Source organism: Pipistrellus hanaki (assembly GCF_964339955.1).
Source record: "Pipistrellus hanaki genome assembly, chromosome: 7".
NCBI classification, from domain to species: domain Eukaryota; kingdom Metazoa; phylum Chordata; class Mammalia; order Chiroptera; family Vespertilionidae; genus Pipistrellus; species Pipistrellus hanaki.
This window is the reverse complement of record NC_140509.1, coordinates 67,390,953-67,412,377: the sequence shown is the minus strand read 5'-3', so window position 1 is coordinate 67,412,377 and position 21,425 is coordinate 67,390,953. Positions and strand designations below refer to the sequence as shown.

At 36.3% G+C, this 21,425-nt stretch overlaps 1 protein-coding gene across 1 annotated transcript in view; it reads left to right on the top strand.

Moving 5' to 3' along the window:
• Positions 1 to 2,823: 2,823 nt before the first annotated feature.
• The window catches only part of PDE7B (phosphodiesterase 7B), a 261,989-nt gene continuing 243,387 nt past the window's right edge, over positions 2,824 to 21,425 (top strand). Inside the window, exon 1 of the mRNA XM_084890685.1 lies at positions 2,824 to 3,169. Within this exon, the coding sequence (XP_084746811.1) occupies positions 3,149 to 3,169 (21 nt within the window). The 5' untranslated portion in view covers positions 2,824 to 3,148. The remainder of the gene's footprint in view (positions 3,170 to 21,425) is intronic.

Below are 21,425 nucleotides of genomic sequence, written 5' to 3'. Positions count from 1 at the left end.
ACTTAATCTTGGACTGCCTGCAGCTTTTCCATCTGTACTCACCTCTTTGATATTCTATCTAGTCTCATGGGCTTAAATACCATGTATATACAATGACTTCCAAACTTATATCTATAATCCAAAACTCTCCCTTGAACTCCAGGCTTATATATTCAACTGCCTACTCAATATCTCCATATCTAGTCAAAGGTAACATGTTCACTTTTGAATTTTTCATTTTCCCCTTAAAACCTGTTCTTCCTACTGTCTCTTGGTCAATGTCAGTTCTATTCTTTGTTTGATGGAGCCCAAAATTTTGGAAATATTATTGGTTCCTCTCACTAATCTTCCTCCTTTATACCCAGCATCCAATCCACTTAACAAATCCTATTGTTTCTAACACCAAAATATAATAAGAAGTTACTCACTTCTAACCACCTCCACCAAAACCTTGTCAACACCACTGTGTTCTGACTTGTTTTACTGCAATACTCCTACTTCTACACAGTGATCCTGTTAAAATGTGAGTCAGATCACCTCACTCCTCTGCTTAAAATGCTATTTCTTCCAAAGTAAATGCCCTACATGAGCTGTGCCTCTAGACCCACTCCCATCTCCTACCTCTTGCCAGTCACTCCCACCTCAGAGCCTTTGCACGTGATGTTCTTGATGATCAGCCTGTGATGCTCTGCTTTACTTCTTTCCTCATCACCTTCAAGTCTTGTTCACTTATCACCTTTTCAGTGAAACTTTCCCTCATACTCAATTTCAATTTGTAAACTCCAATCTTATCATTCACACTTCCCTGTGTTACTTTTTCCTCCACTATATTATCATTATTAAATATCCTCTATAAATTTTAAATTTACTGTTATGGTCTCTTGCCAGAAGAATCAGAGTTTCTCACAGCCTACATCTTCAAATCCTGCCAATTCTACACACACACACACACACACACACACACACACACACCAGAATCTGGCCCTCTTACCTTCTTCTCCACTGCTTTCACCCAAGTTCAAACCATTATTGCAATGACCTCATTATTGGTCTCCCTGCTTTTACTCTTATTGCCCTAGAGTCTATTTTCCACACAGAAGAGAGAAGAAATTCCTTCAGATTATAGGTATTTCAGGGTTCAAAAATACTCTAACAGGTTTTTCATCTCAGTATAAAGTCTAAAGCCTTTATGTACAGCCAATAAAATACTTCCTAAGAGTGTCCCAGACATACCTCCCTGAATCCATTTCTTCCCTTTGCTCATTCTCTTCCCGCTACTCTATGTCCCTTATTATTCTTTGAAAATGCCAAGCACTCACCTGTGATAGGTTTTTATGCTTCTCTCTCTCTCTGGAATTCACATGACCTGCTTCACTTCAGGCCTCTGCTCAAAGTTGCTTTATCAGAGTACTTCTCTGATCATCATACCTAAAACAGCAAACGCACACTTATGCCAACACACAAACACACACACATAATCAACTCTGTGCTGTTTTTTTTTTTTTTAGTTTTTATAATTTATTTTGAAGCCCTTATTACCAACTAGCATTATACATTTACTTACTTTTTATTGCCCATCCTCCCCGCTACCCAAAATATTAACTGCATGAAAGCAGATAGTATCTGTTCACTACTGTGTCTTCAACATCGTGATGAACTCCCACCACTACAGGCTTGCTTAACCTTAGCACATAAGATCTTAGAGAGATATAAATACCTTTTTTATCCAATAATCAATATTAATATTTAAAAAGGGACTCTGGACTTCTTTAGTGTTGTGCCTACGCCTAAAGCATTGTATGTGTACAGCAATGGAGAAATCTGGTTGGTCGGTATGGGTCACATGCCCCTTAGCATTCTGCTGTGGGAGGTGGGGGTTGTGGAGAAGTCTATGCAATCCATAGAGAGGAAGGAAAGTTTCCAAAAGAAAAAAAAGAAAAAGAAAAAAAAAGAGGTTTTATTAACAGAATGGGTGGGAGAGAAGGGGGAGGCAAAGGGGGAGGCAGAAACAACAGATGGCCACCAGTGAGCTTTTCCAGAGTGGGAAGAAAAAGAAGGGATAAGCTGGGGCCCCCTGGTAGAGAAAGTATCCTTAAATAACTGTACCTTCACACACTTGGGGAGAACATGCTGCTATCCTGGGCGTTCCTGTATGGCATCATCGGGCCCTGCTTCCTGAATGACTCCCTGTGGGGAGTGCAGGAGGGATCTCCCCAGCATGAATAATCCTGATGCTTCACCACATAAACTGGAGGAACGACAGAGATCAGCAGCAGCATAAACACGATTTCTATTTTCACCACATAATATTGTTCACCAGCTCATTTGCGCAATTCTGCATTCAGGGCTATAAAGATTAAGCAACACCTCATTTTTTTAGATAAGGTTAAAAATGAATTAGTTCAGAATAAACAACAGCTGTGATGTGGGCATATGTACATACACTCACATTTGGAAAAAAAATAAATATAAATGTTGCTGCTATTGTTTAGCTCAGGAGGTTTTGTGTCTTTTTTTTATTTTTTATATTTCTGTGTTTTTGTTACACTTCATCCCAAGGCATTTAAGATTTTTAAAATGTATTCCTGAATATAGAAAATGTCTCTTGGGTTCTCCTGAGAGTGGGGTGCCCCGGCTAACCACAGGCACACACACATTCTCCCCATAGTACAGGACTTTAAAATTAATAGCACATGCAGAGGAAAAACTAAACCCTTTGACGTCACTCTTGAAATGAGGAAACATAAACAGAAAAGGCTCCACTCCAGTAAGCTGCCAGAGTGGAAGCCGATTGGTCTCTGCCTTTCCTTGCCTGTGGCAACTGACAGCACCTCCCTGCCTCGCAGGCCGGCTGCCTGTTCCCCAGCCAGTCGGTGGGTCTGGGCACTGCAGCAGGCTCGGCTCTGTCCCAGCACTTGTCTGGGAGAACAGTGTTGTACTCACCCAGAGAGAATCTCTCTTTCCACCTTCCTTCTCGATCTCTCTGTGTGCTTTCTGTGTTCCTTTCTTTTTTTTCTTTTTTTCTTTCTTTTTTTTTTTTTTTTTACTTAATTATATTCCTAATCCTGGATGAAGTTGCTGGATTCTGCAGCACAAGTCTTCATGAACAAGCAGCACCGGTCAGAGATTTCACGGCATTCAAAGGTCACAGAACTGCCACTATGGTTAAATGTCTTGTTTAATGGTTGAGGTAGGTACAACAAATTTAAGCAGCAAGCTCCTTTTTCTTAGAGAACGGAACCACAGAGAGATGGCAGGAGTTTTAAAGTGAACCTGTACATATGTGTTTTTTGGTCTGTAATTGTTACTGTAGCAGTCAGCTTTTGAATTTCCTTCCTTTTTCTAGGCGAACTGACTGAACATTATCACTTAGCCTGAATTAACTGTTTCATTCCATCCAGTCTGATGAGAGACTCGGATATTTTCACTGTACTTTGAGTCCCCACTGAGGATGACTGCTTTCTTTTTCTTTCTTTCTTTTCTTTTCTTTTCTTTTCTTTTTTCTTTTCTTTTTTAACGAATGCAATATTTCTTTCCAATGTAAATCTTAGTATTGGGTCATTTTTCTTTTTGGTGGGACAGGATTGGAAAATATTGGTAAAGAGATTGGTGGAGCTTACGGAAGAGGAAAAAAGCAAATCAGTGTTTCTCTCGAGTTGGTTATGTTGGTTGATAGCATACTTCAAGATACAGAAGTTAGGGAGAGAAGAAGAAACTGGTAATGAGACTGAAAGTAGAAAAATCTCTAGAAGGCGTGTCAGAAAAATGAATTCTTGAGGAAAATGGACTTTACCACCTTGTTGCTTTAAAAAAAAAATGTTCTGGATATAGAAGTCAGTAGGGCAGTTGCAGGCACTGAGTTATATGACCAGTGATTTAGGTCTTCTTATTTAGAAAGGAAAATAAAAGCTTCTTTATTAGCACTACAAATCTTCTAATTATCTTTTTTTTATAATAGTTGAAATCAGAGTGAGGTTTTTAATTGGGGACTTAAGTGACTGAGCCTGAATCCTAATTAATCGTCTGTCGCCAGGCTGACTGCTAAAACGTTGGAGTGAATCTCTGCACCGGAAGGAGGCATATACACGCATATACAGTAAACACTTTAAATGCTGCAGGAAGCAGGGCGATGAAATCCAGGGCTGATGTTGTTTTCACTAGTGCGTTACTATTATGTGTTGAGGGGAAACCCTGCTAGAAAGCATTCCTTTGCAAAGTCAGTTTTTGTTAAAGCAATTCAAGTAATAGATGGTTAACATGAATTTAACTTATTACCCTGCTCAAAGTTATGCAATAGCACGTAAGACAGGATTATGTGAAACCATTACTCTGTTTCAAAATTTCTCGCTTGTTTTTTTTGTTTGTTTGTTTGTTTGTTTGTTTGTTTGTTTTAAAGGGTTTCTGTTCTCAATATTGAAATTTTGAACACAGGATCATGTTAGCAGTGATATTAAGCAGGGTATCACATGCACAGTGCATTTCAAAGGGTTAACAAGATTAACTGCATCTGACTGTAATGTACCAAGTTGAGAACTGCAAAAATATTAGCTCTGAAATGCAGAGGATGTGCTGTGAATGGACAATTGCCTTTCTGCAGCGCCTAGTGGGAAAACAAGGACTTTATGTGTTGCAAATGTCTAACTGCAGCTCCTCCATTTCCTCTGCTTTATCTTTTATTACTGGCTGGTGAAACAAAGACGGGTGTCAGGAAAGTCTTGATTGACATTTGCTCGACTAAAATGAAGTTGCTTTTTGTCTCAAGCAGAAGCCCAGAGTTAACTAATTGCAATTCCAAAGGCTATATCCTCTTTACAAGGATTTTTACCTATCACTGGAAGCTGACCCATTTCAAAGTGCACTGACTCAGTTGAACGACATGAGACAAAAATCAGCGGTGCCCTGACCAGTATGGCTCAGTTGGTTGAGCATCTGCCCCTGCACTCAAGGGTTGCTGGTTTGATTCCCACACAAGGCATTTACCCGGGTTTCAGCTTTATTCCCAGTTGGGGGCATACAAGAGGCTCAATGTTATCCTCACACCCATGTTTCTCTCTTCTTCCTTCCTCTCTCTCTAAAAATCAGTAAACTTAAAAAATGAGTGATGACTATAGGTCAGCAAATTAGTTGAGAGAACTCTTTTTGGAATTAAATTACTTAGGGCAAGGGTAGAAAATTCAAGTTGTATCAGGAACAGACATCATTTTAGGGAAACTAATTGCACCAGTACATTTTTTAATGCCTTATATGGTGTTCAGCACAAAGCTACCCATTGTCAGCTCTCATTAATACCTAGTTAAAATGTTTGCTGAGAATTTGCTATGCTTTACATATTGTAAGTTATTGAAATGATTTTCAAATATGGCATTTTCAACTGTCTTTGAAAAATGTTTTTGGTGTTAATTCAGCCTAAAATGTAATCTAGAAATCAATATATCAGTGGTACAAAGGAGGGCATTCCCATTGTTGTGTTCAGCCAAAACACATCTTACTCCAAACAAATGCAAAAGTACAATGACCAAGGTTTCTCAAGAGGGTAATGTACCATATGAAAAATGTCTCTGCCTAGTAATTAATCTTCCAAAGTCTGACCTGTTCTTAGCCAGGCTCACATCACAGGGGAAGCTGCTTGTTGACTCACAGAATATAGTGTTAGAAGAAATTTATTATGTGATAAATTAATACCAAACAAGACTAAAAAGGCTTATTTATTATACTAATGAAAACTGTCAAAATTAAAAATCAGAACAGACTTCAGAACTTATAAATGTAAAAGCTAACAGTTATTCTAAGTGGTTCCACTCACAATGGCTTTTGGGGAGTAACTTATTGGGATACCTTCAATGTACAGAAATTAGAACCCACTGTCCTATGAATTTAGCTCAGGTATCCCATAAAAGTCTACAGATAGGTAGGACTCTCTCTTCTAGGAGACACATTGGGCTGAGAAAGAAGGGACTTGGCTTTTGGAACTGTGATGAGCGCCTCTCTATCAGTGCCTCCCATGATGATGTCTTCGTTTCATCTAAGAATGTGCCTTGAAGAGCACATCCATCATTCACACTGGGGTGGCCATGGGTCCATACCAATGGCTTCTACATGCATCCCAGGCGGCTTTGTCAACATTCCATCTTTGATTCCTGAAATGTTGTATACTTGAGAGACAAACAATATTTAAAGTGGTTGATACAGAAATTTGGGGGGAAGATACAATGTGGTGTCCTGGGAAATACCCGCAATGTCAGGAAATCTCACACAGTGGCTCAGAACTTCCAAAGATGTCATGTGTGAATTAATGCAAATTTCTTAAACTCTGGAGCCCTCTGTTCTCTTATCTTTAATATAAATACTGGTCCAATACTTCTAGGAGGCCTTTATCCTCTCTGATTTCTGTGCTTTACCCTGGCAAGATTAATGTGGACATATTAGCATTAATTTGTTCTTTTCCTGCCACCTCTCCCATCCTTTATTTCTACCACTTTTCTGTATAGTTTGCCTTTACTGTCCAAATTTTCATATTTTCACCTCCAAAATATGCTCATTTCCAAACAAGGCCCTGGGTTTTGGGAATTTCTCCCCAGAAGGACTGTTGCTCCCCAATGAAGTTCACCTGTTCTTGCCCCATTGCTCTCTTGTGAGGCTAATGTGCTTCTCCCTGGCAGTGACACTTCCCTCAGATATTGAAGGGACATGTTCTGTGTTCATTGTTGCTAAGGACTTAAATGTTACACAAGTGTATTCTTCCTAAGTGCCAATCCTAGATTTTCTATATTATTTCATTCATATCTCTTCAACTCTAATTCTGGTGTCTTTAGAAAATAACTGAAAACATGTTGATAAGTTAATTGGAGTGATCCTCAGAAGACAAAATATTGATGCATTGGTCATCCACTGAATATCCATTCTGAGACCTTGACCTGATGGTACAGAGTTGCTGCCTCATCTTAGTGGTGGGATCTGATGCAGTTCAGTTACCCAAATCCTACTTAGACCAAAACATTCCTGCTGTTATTTCCTGTTTATACGTAACATGGAGAATAGAGAACAATGTAGTTTGGGGTAAACCTAAAAGTCAATATTTAATTCTAGATATTCTAATGTATAAATACCCCAATATTTGAAAATTTAAATGCTTTATACATTTACTGTATTTGCACATAGTATAGAAGTATGAGAACAATAGCCTCAGCCAATATAGCAGTAAAGAAAGTTTGTCCTTCCTTCCTCTATTCCTCTCTTCTTCTTTTTGTTATTTTGTTTGTTTGTGTGGTATTTTTTGTTTTTGTTTTTGTTTTTGTTTTTGGTAAGGAGAAGATGAAAAAATTTAAGATAGATAATGAGATTGTGATGGAGTTTACTTTTTTGAAATTTGGAGTAATGTTTGTTTTAGTTTTTCCTTTCTAGTGGTTGATAAATTTGCATAAATTTTTTATTGAAAGTGCTGCTCAAATTGTATTCTTATTAATACTTTTTTGTGTTTTACATTGTCATAATTAACTTATAAATAAGAAATATGTGAAATATATTTCCTATATGATGAAAATCATCTTTACCTGCCCACTGCTCAGACACACAAAAACAGGACTCTGATGGAAAAAAAGGAGTTTACACATGATGTAAATATACTGAAGGGTGGGCAGTGGAGTCCCAGGCTAGTTTGGGGGACCAGTGTTCCCCTGGGTACAGGTATAGACTTGAGGAGGTTAACATATGCCTGAATGGGTCAAAAGTTGATATCTAAAGATGCTAAGTTGTCAATTTTTTACATACTATTTGACCATAGTAACTTTTAATCTAAGAAATATCAAATTATATTTGTTTTTGCACTGGTTTATAATATAAAATTTCAGAAACTACCTGAACCCAACAGTAGGTGAATTGTTGAATACATTATTTTAAATCAATACAATGGAATTCTACATAGTTATTTTTAAAATGAGGTAGATCTACATGCACAAAACTGGATTCATTTTCAAGATGTAGTAAGTGAATATACATTAACATTTGTATAACTGCATATACATACTCATACACACTGAGAAAATTTCTGGAAATTCAAATAAAAGAACTTAAATCTGGGTGGAGAAGGTTGAGTATGGGGTAGGGAAAGACCTCCTTTACATGAATATACTTTAGAATTGTTCACATCTTATCCTCATGAAATTGGTACATATACAATGGAGAAAATTTATAGATATTTATTATTGTGTGCTATGTAAAGTTGAGAGAAAAGTTGGAAAGTAAAAGAAGGAAGAGGTCTATTTTGGTTTCAGATTGCTTCATTAGCAACTTCCTTCAATTCCATGGAAATTCTCCCCTGTGCCTTCCATACAGCTAGGGAGCACAGCATGACCTGCACTGAGAGTCTTGAAAGTGAGGAGATAGTGAGCCCATCCATCACCCCTGCGTGAGTAACTCTGGGCCAGTCATCACTCTGCTCGTGTGCAAAATGAGAGGCTCAGTCAAACTCCCAAGTTCCTTTCTACTTTTGTGTGTCTAAAACTTTGGGCCTATTGCATGCCTAACTAGTTGAGATATTTCCCCATAAACTGAATATTCTTATCTTATTGGTTTAAACATTTTAACTGAATTTGCTATTTAAAAATTGGTGAGTTTGGTTTAATTTTTAATTAATGAAATACGTAAAAATTTAAATTATGCAAATAACATCAAGGAAATCATACCTCACAGATAGACTTTCAAGACTAAAATGTACTATTCACTATTTGTATTAAGATGGGTCGTTGTGTGACAATACAAACAGCTAATGCTTCAGTTTGAATATGATTTATACATCTCTTGATTTTCCAGGAGGGAAAAGAAAAAAACTTTCATTTCCCCTTCTCATTATGCCACTTGCCAGCTGTGTCCAGTCAGATGAAAGAACTCAGTCATTCACAAAAGTGTGGATGCATTTTCATAAAGGGAGATGCTGCAGTAATACCAAGGTCTAAAGAATGCCTTGATTTAGAAAAGGTCATTACATTTATGAAAAAAGTGTTTTCCATGTGATCGAAATGCAATATTTTTTCCATGTCTTTGAAGCTAGTGTTCTTGCTTTTTCAATTAAATGAAGCTTTTTTCAATTTAGTTTTCACTTTCATTTGGAAAATATAAGTATTATTCATTTTAGGTAGCTAGTGATTTTTATTTTCTATTTTTCTAGACCTTTATTGGTGTGTCTGGAGTAAAGAATAATCTTTAAGTTAAAATAAAACAAAAGAGTTAAACATCAAATAGAAATTTGTGTAATAGCAGTTTTATGTGACCAGAACTAATATTCTAAACTTTTCTTTATAAAATTTTTTATTATTAAAAATTATTAGTCATTTACAAATAATGCAGTGATATAAATAAAATAATTGATAAATATTGTTCTATTTTTAACTAACCAGCTGCCCATGTGTGGGTGCATTAGAGAGAAATTAAGGGCAAGATCCTTCTTAGACTTGGAGACAAATGTATATGAGAGCTTTTTATGTGATATTCTTGTCAAAAATAAAAACCAAATGTTTATAAAAAAAAAAAAACACACACAAATGTATATGAAAGCTTTTTATGTGGTATTCACATCAAAAATAAAAACCAAAACGAGTTTGAGAACATAGCCTATTTAAAATATGTCTCCTTTAAAGAATGAGGATCAAACACTTTTCAAAGAGCACTGAACTTGGAGCCTAGAGCCCTGGATTCAAGTTCCAGATGCTAGTCTTATCAAGAGTAATACTTTCACCAATTATTTTGCATTTTTTACTTCCAAGTCTGTAAAATGTGTATTTAAAGTGAGGTACTTTACCTTTCTAAAGTTTCTAGGACTTACTATACAGATAGATTGGCTTTCAGATGTAATTAATTACTTAGTGCATAGCACAAATGTCAGGTCACTTCATTCTCAGAACATTCTGTTAGGACAGGATAGGTTATGCCCATTTTAATAGCAAGAAATTGAGATTTATTGAAGTTACAGCTCATAAAATTATTATTCAACCTCAGCATTTTACACTCCATTTTTATTGTTGCTATATGTTTAAAATACTTTGTTTATAATTCATCTTTAATTACTCTAAACATGAGTTAGAAAAATACGTTTTTAATTTACATTTACATAAAATATTAAAATAACTGTTTCAAAATGTTAAAGCAATCTACTTGATATGTATACACAGGATGTTCTAATACATAGAGGAACAACATTATTTCTTTATTTTATTTATTTTTTAAATATATTTTATTGATTTTTTACAGGGAGGAAGGGAGAGGGATAGAGAGTTAGAAACATCGATGAGAGAAAAACATTGATCAGCTGCCTCCTGCAAACTCCTCACTGGGGATGTGCCCTCAATTCAGGTATATGCTCTTGACCAAAATCAAACCTGGGACCCCTGAGTCCGCAGGCCGATGCTTTATCCACTGAGCCTAACCGGTTAGGGCCAGCATTTTTTCATTTTAAATTCATTTACAATGGATGAATCTGACACCTTAAACTTGAGTTTTGCTCTGAGAGACAGTATAGTGTAATGGTGAACAGTAGAACCTGGCACCCTTCATTGTGGTTCACTTATCAGCTCTATGATCCTGAGTAAGTTGCTTAATCTTTCTGGGCCTCACTCTACTTATTTGTAAGATGAAGATGCTTATATATCTGTCTCATAAGATTGTTGGTAAGATGAATGAGTTTTATTTGTGAAGTGTTTAGAACTGTGTGTGAAAGATAGTAAGCATCATGTGTATATCAACTGGTATTATTTGCTTACAAGTTATAAAAAGTATTTCATAGAGTTATAATTGCTTTGTGTATAGTGCTGTTGGGTGCTTTAAACATTTAAGAGAAATACAGTTTTTAATTTATTTTTAACTTCTGGTATTAAACTATAGCACACATACCAAAAATTATGCAATATACAAGTGTACAGAATGGTTCACTTATTTTAAGTGAATCTCTGTATAGCCATTACCTAAGCCAAGAAATAGAACATTATTACGTTACTAGAGGCCCAGTGCATGGATTCATGTACCAGTAGGGTCCCTTGGCCTGACCTTCTCCCTTTTGCAATCTAGGACCCCTTTGGGGATGTCAGATAGCTGGTTTAGGCCCAATCCCTGCATACCTGATCCAAACCGAAAGGACCCCAATTCTGTGTGTTAAACATCTTTTCCCTGGTAGTCAGTGCAAGTTATAGAAACCAGTCAACTGGTTGTTCAGTCACTTAGGCTTTTATATACTAGAGGCCCTTCTTCCCTGTAAAAAATCAATAAAATATTTAAAATTTTGGCTTAATACTTGAGTGTTTTGGCTCAAATTTACTTATGTGCTACTCTATACATTTTCAAACTGATAAGACATTTTTTCGCTTTAGCACAGTATAGAGTAATAATAAAGAGTTATTATAAACGATTGAGTAACTAAATAGCAGTTATTTACAGTTTTTATTTGCCACTTCTTCAGATGCTTGCAAAAAGGTATATGAGTTATATTTGTTTTTAACACAACAAATATTTAGTGTTTCCGCTTTAGAAAAATGCACAAAGCAATCCATAAGTGAATTATTAAGTTAATTTAATGTGTTGAATTTAAATTAAGAAAAAATTTACAAACCTGGTAATTTTGACCCGCCTTTAATTTATTCATGAAATCTAAAGAAAGCAGGGTGACTTAAAGTACATGGTGCTGTCATTAAATTATTTTCTAACTGTGAAATGGGCCTAAAATTTTATCATCTATCTACAAAGAAATCTGATGTCAAAGCCTGAGTTAAGGCTTTGGGCTAGGAGACATTTTTCAGTGTGTCCAAGATGAGTTTCAAGTTTCACATAGCTAAAGGTCCTCTGAGTTCTTGACCTTGTCCTGGACCATTGTTCCATTGCTTGATGCCAGCATGGCCAAACCAACATTTGTCTCTGATCAAGCTAGTGGTTAAATATTTTGATTTTCACACCTTTTGATGCCAATATTTTATCAAGAGAATGGCCTGACAAGTCAATAAGTGGAAATAATTTTAAAAGAATATTGCTAGTAGGCGCTGTCATGGACACTCAGAATTATAATATGATATGGTATCTCTGACATCCTCCATAGTGCTCAGGCAGTATCACATCTGGGTTCAGTATGTAATCCAAGTGAATTCTTGCATATGCTTAACCGAAATGAATTTTAGGCCCAATAGTTTACATTTTCTCGTATTTAATTTAGCCTTAAGTATGCTGGTTTAAATTTTTATTATGAGAGCCTCAGATAAATAATCAGATGATTCTGCTTTTCCAGCCTTACAATATATGTGTCCTCATAAATAGATATAGGTGTTGCCCTAGCTGGTTTGGCTCCCTGGTTAGAACATTGGCCAGATTTGATTCTGATCTAGGGCATGTACCTCTGTTGCATGCTTAATTCCCGGCCCTAGTTGGGATGTGTGCATGAGGCAACCAATTGATGTATCTCTTTCACATTAATGTTTCTCTCTCTCTCTGTCTCTTCCCCTCCTTTCTACTCTCTCTCTAAAATAAATAAATAAATAAATAAATAAATAAATAAATAAATAAATAAATAAATAAATAAAAAATTAAAAAGACATAGATATAGATATAGACATAGTAAGTAAGTAGTATAAGTATTAGATCAAGCCATGTCACTGAAATGAGTATTTTTTAGCCTCAGTCAAATATCAGTAATTTCATATGGCCCAACCATGTATTTACATATATATGTACGTGTGTGTATGCAAATACATATGTGGGAATATATAGGCAGACAACAAATTACAAAGCTGCAATGTCTTGGAAGGTAATGTGATATTTGTAAGATGTCATAATGCTAAGATCATCACTGAAAACTGTCAACTTCAGAGAGATAACTGCTACATACATCTGGCTTCTTTTAACCGTGTGTGTGTGTGTGTGTGTGTGTACACATTTAGGACGTGGTTCAGTAGTATATTGTGTGCATGTCAGTTGAATAAAGTGAATTTGAGAACAATTGATGAATTCTAGATTTTTTACTTCCACCACTGCTGGGTATCACTAGCATGATGGAGAAGACTGAGGAAGGATAAAGTTGGAGAAGGGAAATGCAGAGAGAAGTTAGAATTCTGTTCCACACATTAAGTTTGGGAAGCAGTGTTCAGGGGAGAGATCAGAACTGAAATTAAATTTATTAATGCATATGCTATTTAAAGCCATGGCACCGAATGAGATCACCTAGGTAGACAACATAAATAGGAAGAGGGTGGAGGACTAAGCCTTCCACCAGCTTCCAGAGTCGGGACAAGAGGAAGAGCCAGGAAATGATTCAAGTGCACATGCATCTGATTTGTACATGGTGCTGCCTATTGTTGGAATCTTGCCAGAGCTCATGCTTCAGAAGATTCTGTAGACATGAAAGCCTTTTTATACATCCCTGGTGGTGAGGGGCTGAGGCTTCTGGCTAATATCCTAACAACAGGAATTTTCCAGACACGCTTGAAGAATAGCACAAAGAAAGTGTGGCATAAATATGTAGCTCCTTGTGTACTCATAGATGTTTTTATCATGATCATAGTTGTATGTGGCCCCTAATGAGAGCCCAGTGGCTTTAAATTATGCCATTATAGTATACTAGTGAACTTTGCATAGATTCGTGCATATTGAAAGGAAATTAATTAGAAGGTGGCCAGCGGAGTGGGACTGGGTGAGAGGGGCCGGACACACCCTGGAACCAATCTCCCATGGTCCCTCCTTGGTGTCTGCAGAGTGAGTGGGATCCCTCCAGCAGGTGAGGTTTCTTGGCCTGGCCAGTAGGGATCAGGCTGAAACCAGCTCTCCAACATCCCTCAAGGGATCCTGGAGTATAAGAGGGCACTCTGCAAAGTTGCTGTTATACAGGGTGTGGAACTCAAACACAAGTGTACACTAAACCAGATTTGGGGCCAACAGTGCCCCAGCAACAACATAACCCATGGCTGAAGGTGGAATTGCATGGCCCCACTAGAATCATGCTCCCTCTTCTCTGGTTTTGGGGTGCACCACCCAAGAACTGCCGCTGCCAAGTCACTGCATCTCAGCAGCTCCTGCATTGAGCGTTTGCCCCCTGGTGGTCATGTCCATCATAGTGACTGGTCGGATGATCAGACACTTAGCATATTAGCCTTTTATAGATAGATAGATCGATAGATAGATTGAGATTTCCCTTCACTCAAAAATATGGCCATCTTCAGTTTACAAACTCACATTTAGAAAGACTTTTTTGTTTTAATACAGAAGACTGTAACTGGATGAGAATTGTTTCATAGACACTTTATTATTTGTGACAGTTCAATGTCCAGCCAGCCCAAAAGCCTACATAACCCAGGATGTGGAATCCAAGAGCCAGGATTACATAGACCCTAAACAATGTAAGTAGCAGGGTTTATGGAAATATTCGCCTCAACATCTTAAGATACCAGGAACATATTTTCTTCTCTTATTTGGGCCTAGCAAAGCAAGGATAGAAAATTGACTATCAAATAGAGTGGCAGGGGGCAGTGACTATAAGATAGTCAGTGATTGTAGCAAATATAGGTATGTGGATTGAGGGAAAGAATCCTAGAGAAAGACAGGAAACTAGACATCTAGTCCTGGTATTAACATTCACCTATGCTATGATTCCAACAAAGTCACTGATGGTTCTGTGGCTCACTTTCCATTTATTTTATATTGGCTATAATAACCCCTCTCAGTGTCATTGTAAGAAGCAGTTGATTATAAACATCCATCTATACACATAATATGTGTTCATGTGAGCATAGTAGATGGTGGAAAGATCTAAGTAACTGTTAAATATTGGTCATCATTATTGTTGTCTCATAGCCTCATGCCATCTCTTTGTTTTTTATTTTAATTAATGATCCTTAGGAAAATATGAATGGCTGGAATTTAATAATGTGGGGCAAAAATAACAGAACAGAAACTTGAAAGAAAACAACTAATTCAAACAATTCTGAATAAGTTCTATTCCTAATAAAATTGTGATTATGTCACCTCATTAGCTCTTCATATTTTTCCTAGCAGATGCTTCAGTGAGTTGTCAAAGTGATCTAATTCCAGCTTTTTTAAGGGCTTGAATGCTTGTAGAGAAGAGTTCAATTTCCTTAACAAGTTTTATCATATCTAAACATAATCAGTAGCATTCTTATAATTTGCTGTCAGAAAGCAATCTAGAATTTCATTACAAATTGTTACTTACTATTTTGGTGCTGCTCTGCAGGCTAAGCCAGGAAGAATTCCTATTTAAGATTTTATAATTTTATCAATGACGTCCCAAGAATGACACTGCTTAAATTTTTCTCATGTACTATTGTCAACATCACACTAGGCACTGCTGTTGTCTGTTTAAGGATACTTTGGATTTCTTAATAAGAAACTGCCAAACAAAAGTCATACTAAAAAAAATAATATTTATGTTGTACAATTTGTATAGCTTCTCTGATGAATGCAATCTGTCAAGTGCGAGCATCCATAAAATATTTAAAACTGGTTAGAAATTAGAGGTTTCCTTTTTCTGCTGTCTGATTAAAGCACTTTGCTACAAGATAACACAAAGAAGGAAACCCAACTTTGTGGATCACTTTCTATCTAACAAAGTCTCACAAGGCAAATTCATTCTGTTTGAAGTGGGTCTGTTATATAAAGACTACCAAAAACTGTGTAAGCACATTACTTAAAGTCTACCACAGTACATGGACCTGGAATTCCACTTTTCTGCCAATTTAATTAACTTTTTGATTAGTTGATACATAATAAATTGCATTCAGTGTACACATGAATTTTGAAAAACATTACCTGAATTGACACTATACATATGTACATTATTATTGAGTGAATGTATTATATTTCTCATTATTTCATGTCCAAATCTTTCACTTAAATTCTGTTTTTAAAAACCTGTCAATAGCACATTGCAATTATCTTGGACTTAGAGAGGATTTTCTCAGTTTATATTTTATTCTATAAGCAGAAAGGGTTCATGTAACAATAGTTTTTTGTGTCTTAGTGTATTGTCTAATGCATTAGTGTTTTGATCATGCCACTTCTATTAATTTTCTATAATTACTCTTGTATTAATGACTTAATTTTACAAGCATGACAAAAAAATCACTCTGGTAACAGTCATGTACACAATCACTTTCTGAAAGGAATGGATCTGAATTATGAAAGGTAGAGACAGAGCTGAGAGCAAATCAAATCTAGTGATCTATCAATAAGAAGCAACCATGTTTAACTTCCTTCATTCTTCTCTACCACAAGCTTCTAAATTTTCCCCGTCAGAAATATGTCTCAATTCCTACATCATTCACAAACACAAAATGACATGATAGACAAAACTATCTAAGAATGGGGTAAAGATGCCTTCCCTATCCTTCAAGTTCCCTTTGTCTCCAGGTTTTTTAGACTCTACATTTAAGTTCAAGTATATTCTCAACTTTTTTTCATTGAAATAATACAGTGCCCTGTGAGTATTTTTATGATGGAGGTTTGTTCCAAATAAATTGTTTTTGAAGGATACTTTAATGATCTTTTAGTATGCCATAATTCTTAGAATTTTACTAATTTTAGAAAAGAATGGATGCTTTTATGGCTTCTCGGCCTTTTGGCTAAGATCAAGTGTAGAAAAGAATGGATGCTTTAAAACAATAATAAAATGTACTGAATTATATGAACTAGATTTATTTTGGTGAGCATTATTTTTGTCTTTGTTATGATTGTAAAAGCAATATAATCATTTCTTTCACTATTGGAAAAATATAAAATTGATAATCAGTGTTAATACTTTGGTTTATGTTCATAGGCATAGGTATTTTTCTTTATTAAAATTTTTACATTTTTAATTGCAAATATTTGAAATATATGAAAAACTAGAAGAAATGATATGATCAAATCTATGTAACCATAGTCTAAATAGCTATAAAATCATTCATTCAACACATATGTGAAAACTGCTAAGCTAGATATTGTTGTACATTCAGCAGTGAGCAAGATAATGGGTGGAATACATGATAAATTAAATGCATGTATAAAATCGAGAGTGGTAATTGCTATACAGTAAAGAAGAGCAAGGAAAATATTAAGGAATATGGATGGGACTGGGCATGAAGTTTTGAACATGGTGCTTGGGAGGCTTCACTGAGCTGATGATATTTTAGAGAAGACATGGGGGAGTTAAGAGGGCAAACCATGCAGATACCTAGGGCAGTGGTCGGCAAACTCATTAGTCAACAGAGCCAAATATCAACAGTACAACGATTGAAATTTCTTTTGAGAGCCCAATTTTTTTAAACTTAAACTTCTTCTAGTGCCACTTCTTCAAAACAGATTCACCCAGGCCATGGTATTTTGTGGAAGAGCCACACTCAAGGGTCCAAAGAACCGCATGTGGCTCGCAAGCCACAGTTTGCTGACCACTGTCCTAGGGAAACAATGTCCAAGGCAGAGGGCACAGCAAGTGCAAATGCCCCAAGCTGGGAGTATGCCTGCTGAGTGGAGCCTCTCTCTTACCTCTTTTTTTCTGCCTCATTAATTTCTCTTATTAATCTATTGGTTTTCTTTTTCCTACTGACTTTTGAACTACTTTAATGCTGTTTTATTTTTTTATTTATATATTTTAAACTAAGCATTTCCCTCCCAATACCTTTTTAGCTGAATCTTATCATCTTTGACATATGGCATATTCGTTTTGATTCATTTATAAATATTTTTTAAATTCCATTATTTGTTCTATTCAATAATTACTTAGGAGTGGTTATTTTACATTTCTATGTGTGGGAGGTGAGAAGGAGATTGTTCTTTTTTATTATTGATTTCTAAATTTGATGCATTGTGTTTAGGGAATGCTACTTATGCTTTTTAATGGATGGATTTGAGCTTTTACATTCATTTTTTTCTCCATTGGTTTGAAAATTAGACATTTCATTTTTTATGGTCTCAGTGATTACTCTTAAAATACTAGAATGAAAATATAAATGAGTGTATTTGTATTTAGTATCTCTATCATGCCCAAGAATAATATACTTATTTAAATCAGATGATGTCCACCCCCAAACTATGTTGTTATTGTCTGTATTTGAGCTCTACCTTATTTTTAAAACCATGAGCCAGTATCTTTTAAAAATTTTTATGGTAAATGCTCTTTCAATTTACCTATAGCTTTCTACATTACTCAGTATTATTTTTCCATAGCTCATTCTTTTTAGGATCACATTCTTTCTTTTAGGGTCTGTAAAGTGGTGAATATTTTTATTTTTATTTTTTTAAGTATATTTTTATTGACTGCAGAGAAGAAGGGAGAGAAAGAGAGAGATAGAAACATCAACGATGAGAGAGAATCATTGATTGGCTGCCTCCTACATGCCCCAAACTGGGGATCGAGCCCATGACCCAGGCATGTGCCCTTGACCAGAATTGTACCCTGGACCCTTCAGTCCACAGGCCAGTGCTGGTTTCACTGAGCCAAACCATCTAGGGCAAGTGGTGAATATTTTTAATGTTTAGACTAAAAACCATCTTTGTTAACCCTTACTGTTAAGTGATGATTTAACAGGATATAGAATTCCATCTTTTGTCCTTTTCTCTCAACACTTCAAGGATAATATTCACTTGTACTTTTAGTCCCTATTGTTGCTAATAAAAATATTTCTGTGAGCCTAATTGTTGTTACTTTGTGCTATGTCTCTTCTGGATCTCTGCAAAGCAAACCTCAAGACAAAATTAGAACTACTAAGTATTTCTGTGGGAAGTGGCCTGTGAATGCAGAGCAAAGGGAGCAGGAGGCAAGGAGAGAGCCTTAAGACCACAGTGCTGGTCTGTCTGACTGTGAAAGGAGAGGCAGAAAGGAGGATTTTGTGGAGGAAGAGGCTTAACTTGCTGCCCAGCACCCGAAGCCTCAGCAAGGCCCATGGAGATCTCCTAAGTAGAACTGCCTATTAGCAGAGTTTGGCCTGAAGGGTGGGCTCCTGTACTGGCATTGTGCCCACATTGGGCAGGAGCAGTCTGGAGAAAGAGAGAGCGGCTGCTGGATTAACACTGTTGTAGATCCCAAAGGTGCAGCCTCTAGAAATTGCTGGCAACTGCACTTCTTTTTTTAAAATTTATTGGGGTGACATTGGTTAATAAAGTGATATACTCTCAAGTGTACAATTACATAATACATCATCTGTATATTACATTGTGTGCCCACCACACAGAATCAAGTCTTCTGTCACCATATATTTGTCCCCCTTTACTCTTTATGACCTTTCTCCTACCCCTCTATCCCATGGTAACCACAATAGTGCTATCTGTGTCTATGAGTATTTGTTTATCTTGTTTTCTCATTTATTTTTAGTTTTATATTCCATACCTGAGAGAAATCATTTGGTTCTTGACTCTGTCTGACTTATTATGCTTAGCATATTCTCAAAATGCATCCATGTTGTCACAAATGGCATGCTTCATCTTTTCTTATGGCTGAGTAATATTCTATTACGTGTATGTACCGTATCTTCTTTATCTAGTCCTCTATCTCAGGACTCTTTGGTTGTTTCCAAAAGGAATCCTCAGTCACTGCTGGTGGGAATATAAACGGTTACAGCCACCATGGAAAACAGTATGGAGGTTCCCCACAAAGTTAAGAAGAGAGTTACCATATGACCCAGCAGCCACTCTTCTGGATGTCCACCTGACAAATTTGAGAACATTTATTCAAAAAGATATATGCATCCCTATATTCTTTGCAGCGTTATTCACAGCAACTGCAGTTCTTGCAACAGGTTCTCTCTTGAGAAGATAATGAGGGCTATCACCCTTGTCTATCATGTTCTGCAGCTCACTGAAATATCTAGCTTCACTTCTGTTCATCGTGCTTAACCATCTTATAGTTCTCCTATCTTATGTTTCAGACATTTCATCAAATGTGGTAAAATTTCACCCACATTTTCTTTGAAAATTGTACCTACAATTCTTGCACATTTCTTGAACACCTATTACACAGTCATTTCGGCACTATCATTCCTTTATCCTTTTTTCTTAAACACTCCCATATTTACCATATCTTTATTTTACTATACTTCATTGGAAAAAATTTTTCTTAGATGTCTCTTTCAGCTTTGTAATTTTTTAAGCTATCTCTAAAACGAGTTTGATCTATAGTTGAGTTTTCATCTTTATCTTATTTCATTTCTATATATTTTTAAAATTTGCCCATTCCTGTGTCAGTATCCTTTCTCTTCCCTTTAATTTTGATCCTTTCAATTTTCTCCAGTAAAGCTTAGCATACTTGTTTTGTAGATTCCTTTAAATTGTTCTATTAACTTCTTTCAAATTCTCTTATCCACTGACTCTTGATGAATTTGCTTTTATCATTGCATTTCTTAATTGTTTAGCTTATATAAAACAGATTTATTTTTTTATGTCTTACGTGGTGTGTATGTGTGTGTGTGTGTGTGTGTGTGTGTGTGTGTGTGTTTCTAAATAGTGTCTGAGGAATTTTTCCATTCTAAAACCAGTTCACACATTTGTTTTATGTAACTTACATTCTTATGCCATTCAAATGCCAGCCTCCAGTCTTAGTTTTCAATTTCTTATGTGAGTTATGTTAGGTTGTTTTTGTTTTTGTTTTCTCCCGTAAAACAGAAAGAGAAACTGACATGTTATTTCCCTGAAATGATGGAGAAAGACCTTTATTCCTCCTTTCCCTGAGGGCAGCCCAGGGTCATGTTAATGTCAGGCTCTTGGTTCATTTTCTTTACTTTAGTTTCTGGATGGACATTAAAACCCCAATCCCATACCCTAGGTCTTTAAAGTCATTGACATCTTTCTTAGTTTCGATTTTCCCAAAAGCATATCCTGAGGCAAGATCTCAATGGCATATAGCTTCTTTGGGGGCTAACACAGAACCCAAGTAAGACAGAAGGGAAGTGAGTAGAAGGGAGGCAAAGGAAACCAATAGAGTGTTTGTCAACCAGTTATGTCAGTGGATGATTAAAGTGGGAAACTCTGGGAAATGGTGCAAAATACATGCCTCATAATTAACTCACCACATAGGGTGAGAGAACAGTATGTTTATATACCGTATCTGCTGACCCATTGGTTGAAGGTTACTAAGGCTGGGGAAGGAAGAGATATTATTAGCTGACATTTCCAACATGCTATTGTCCAATCAGAGCAGTCTTTCAGAGTTCTGGGGAAAGAAAGCCATAAGTTACAGAGATGCTGATCCTGGCCATTGAAAAACAGCAGCAGCATCCTAAAAGGCCCAAGGGATGTGGACAGGGAATGCTCAGCATCTGCTGCAACATCCTGGTGGTGGCCACAGTTCTCTCCTGATTAAGATATCTGGATTTAATTTCCTCTTCACTCGGGTTCTTAGGGACTTTCTTTTCTTTGTTTTATGGTTAGTAAGATATTTACAACTTTTTAAAACATATTTTGTCAAGCTTTTATTTTTAATGTGTGTATATAATTGGAAA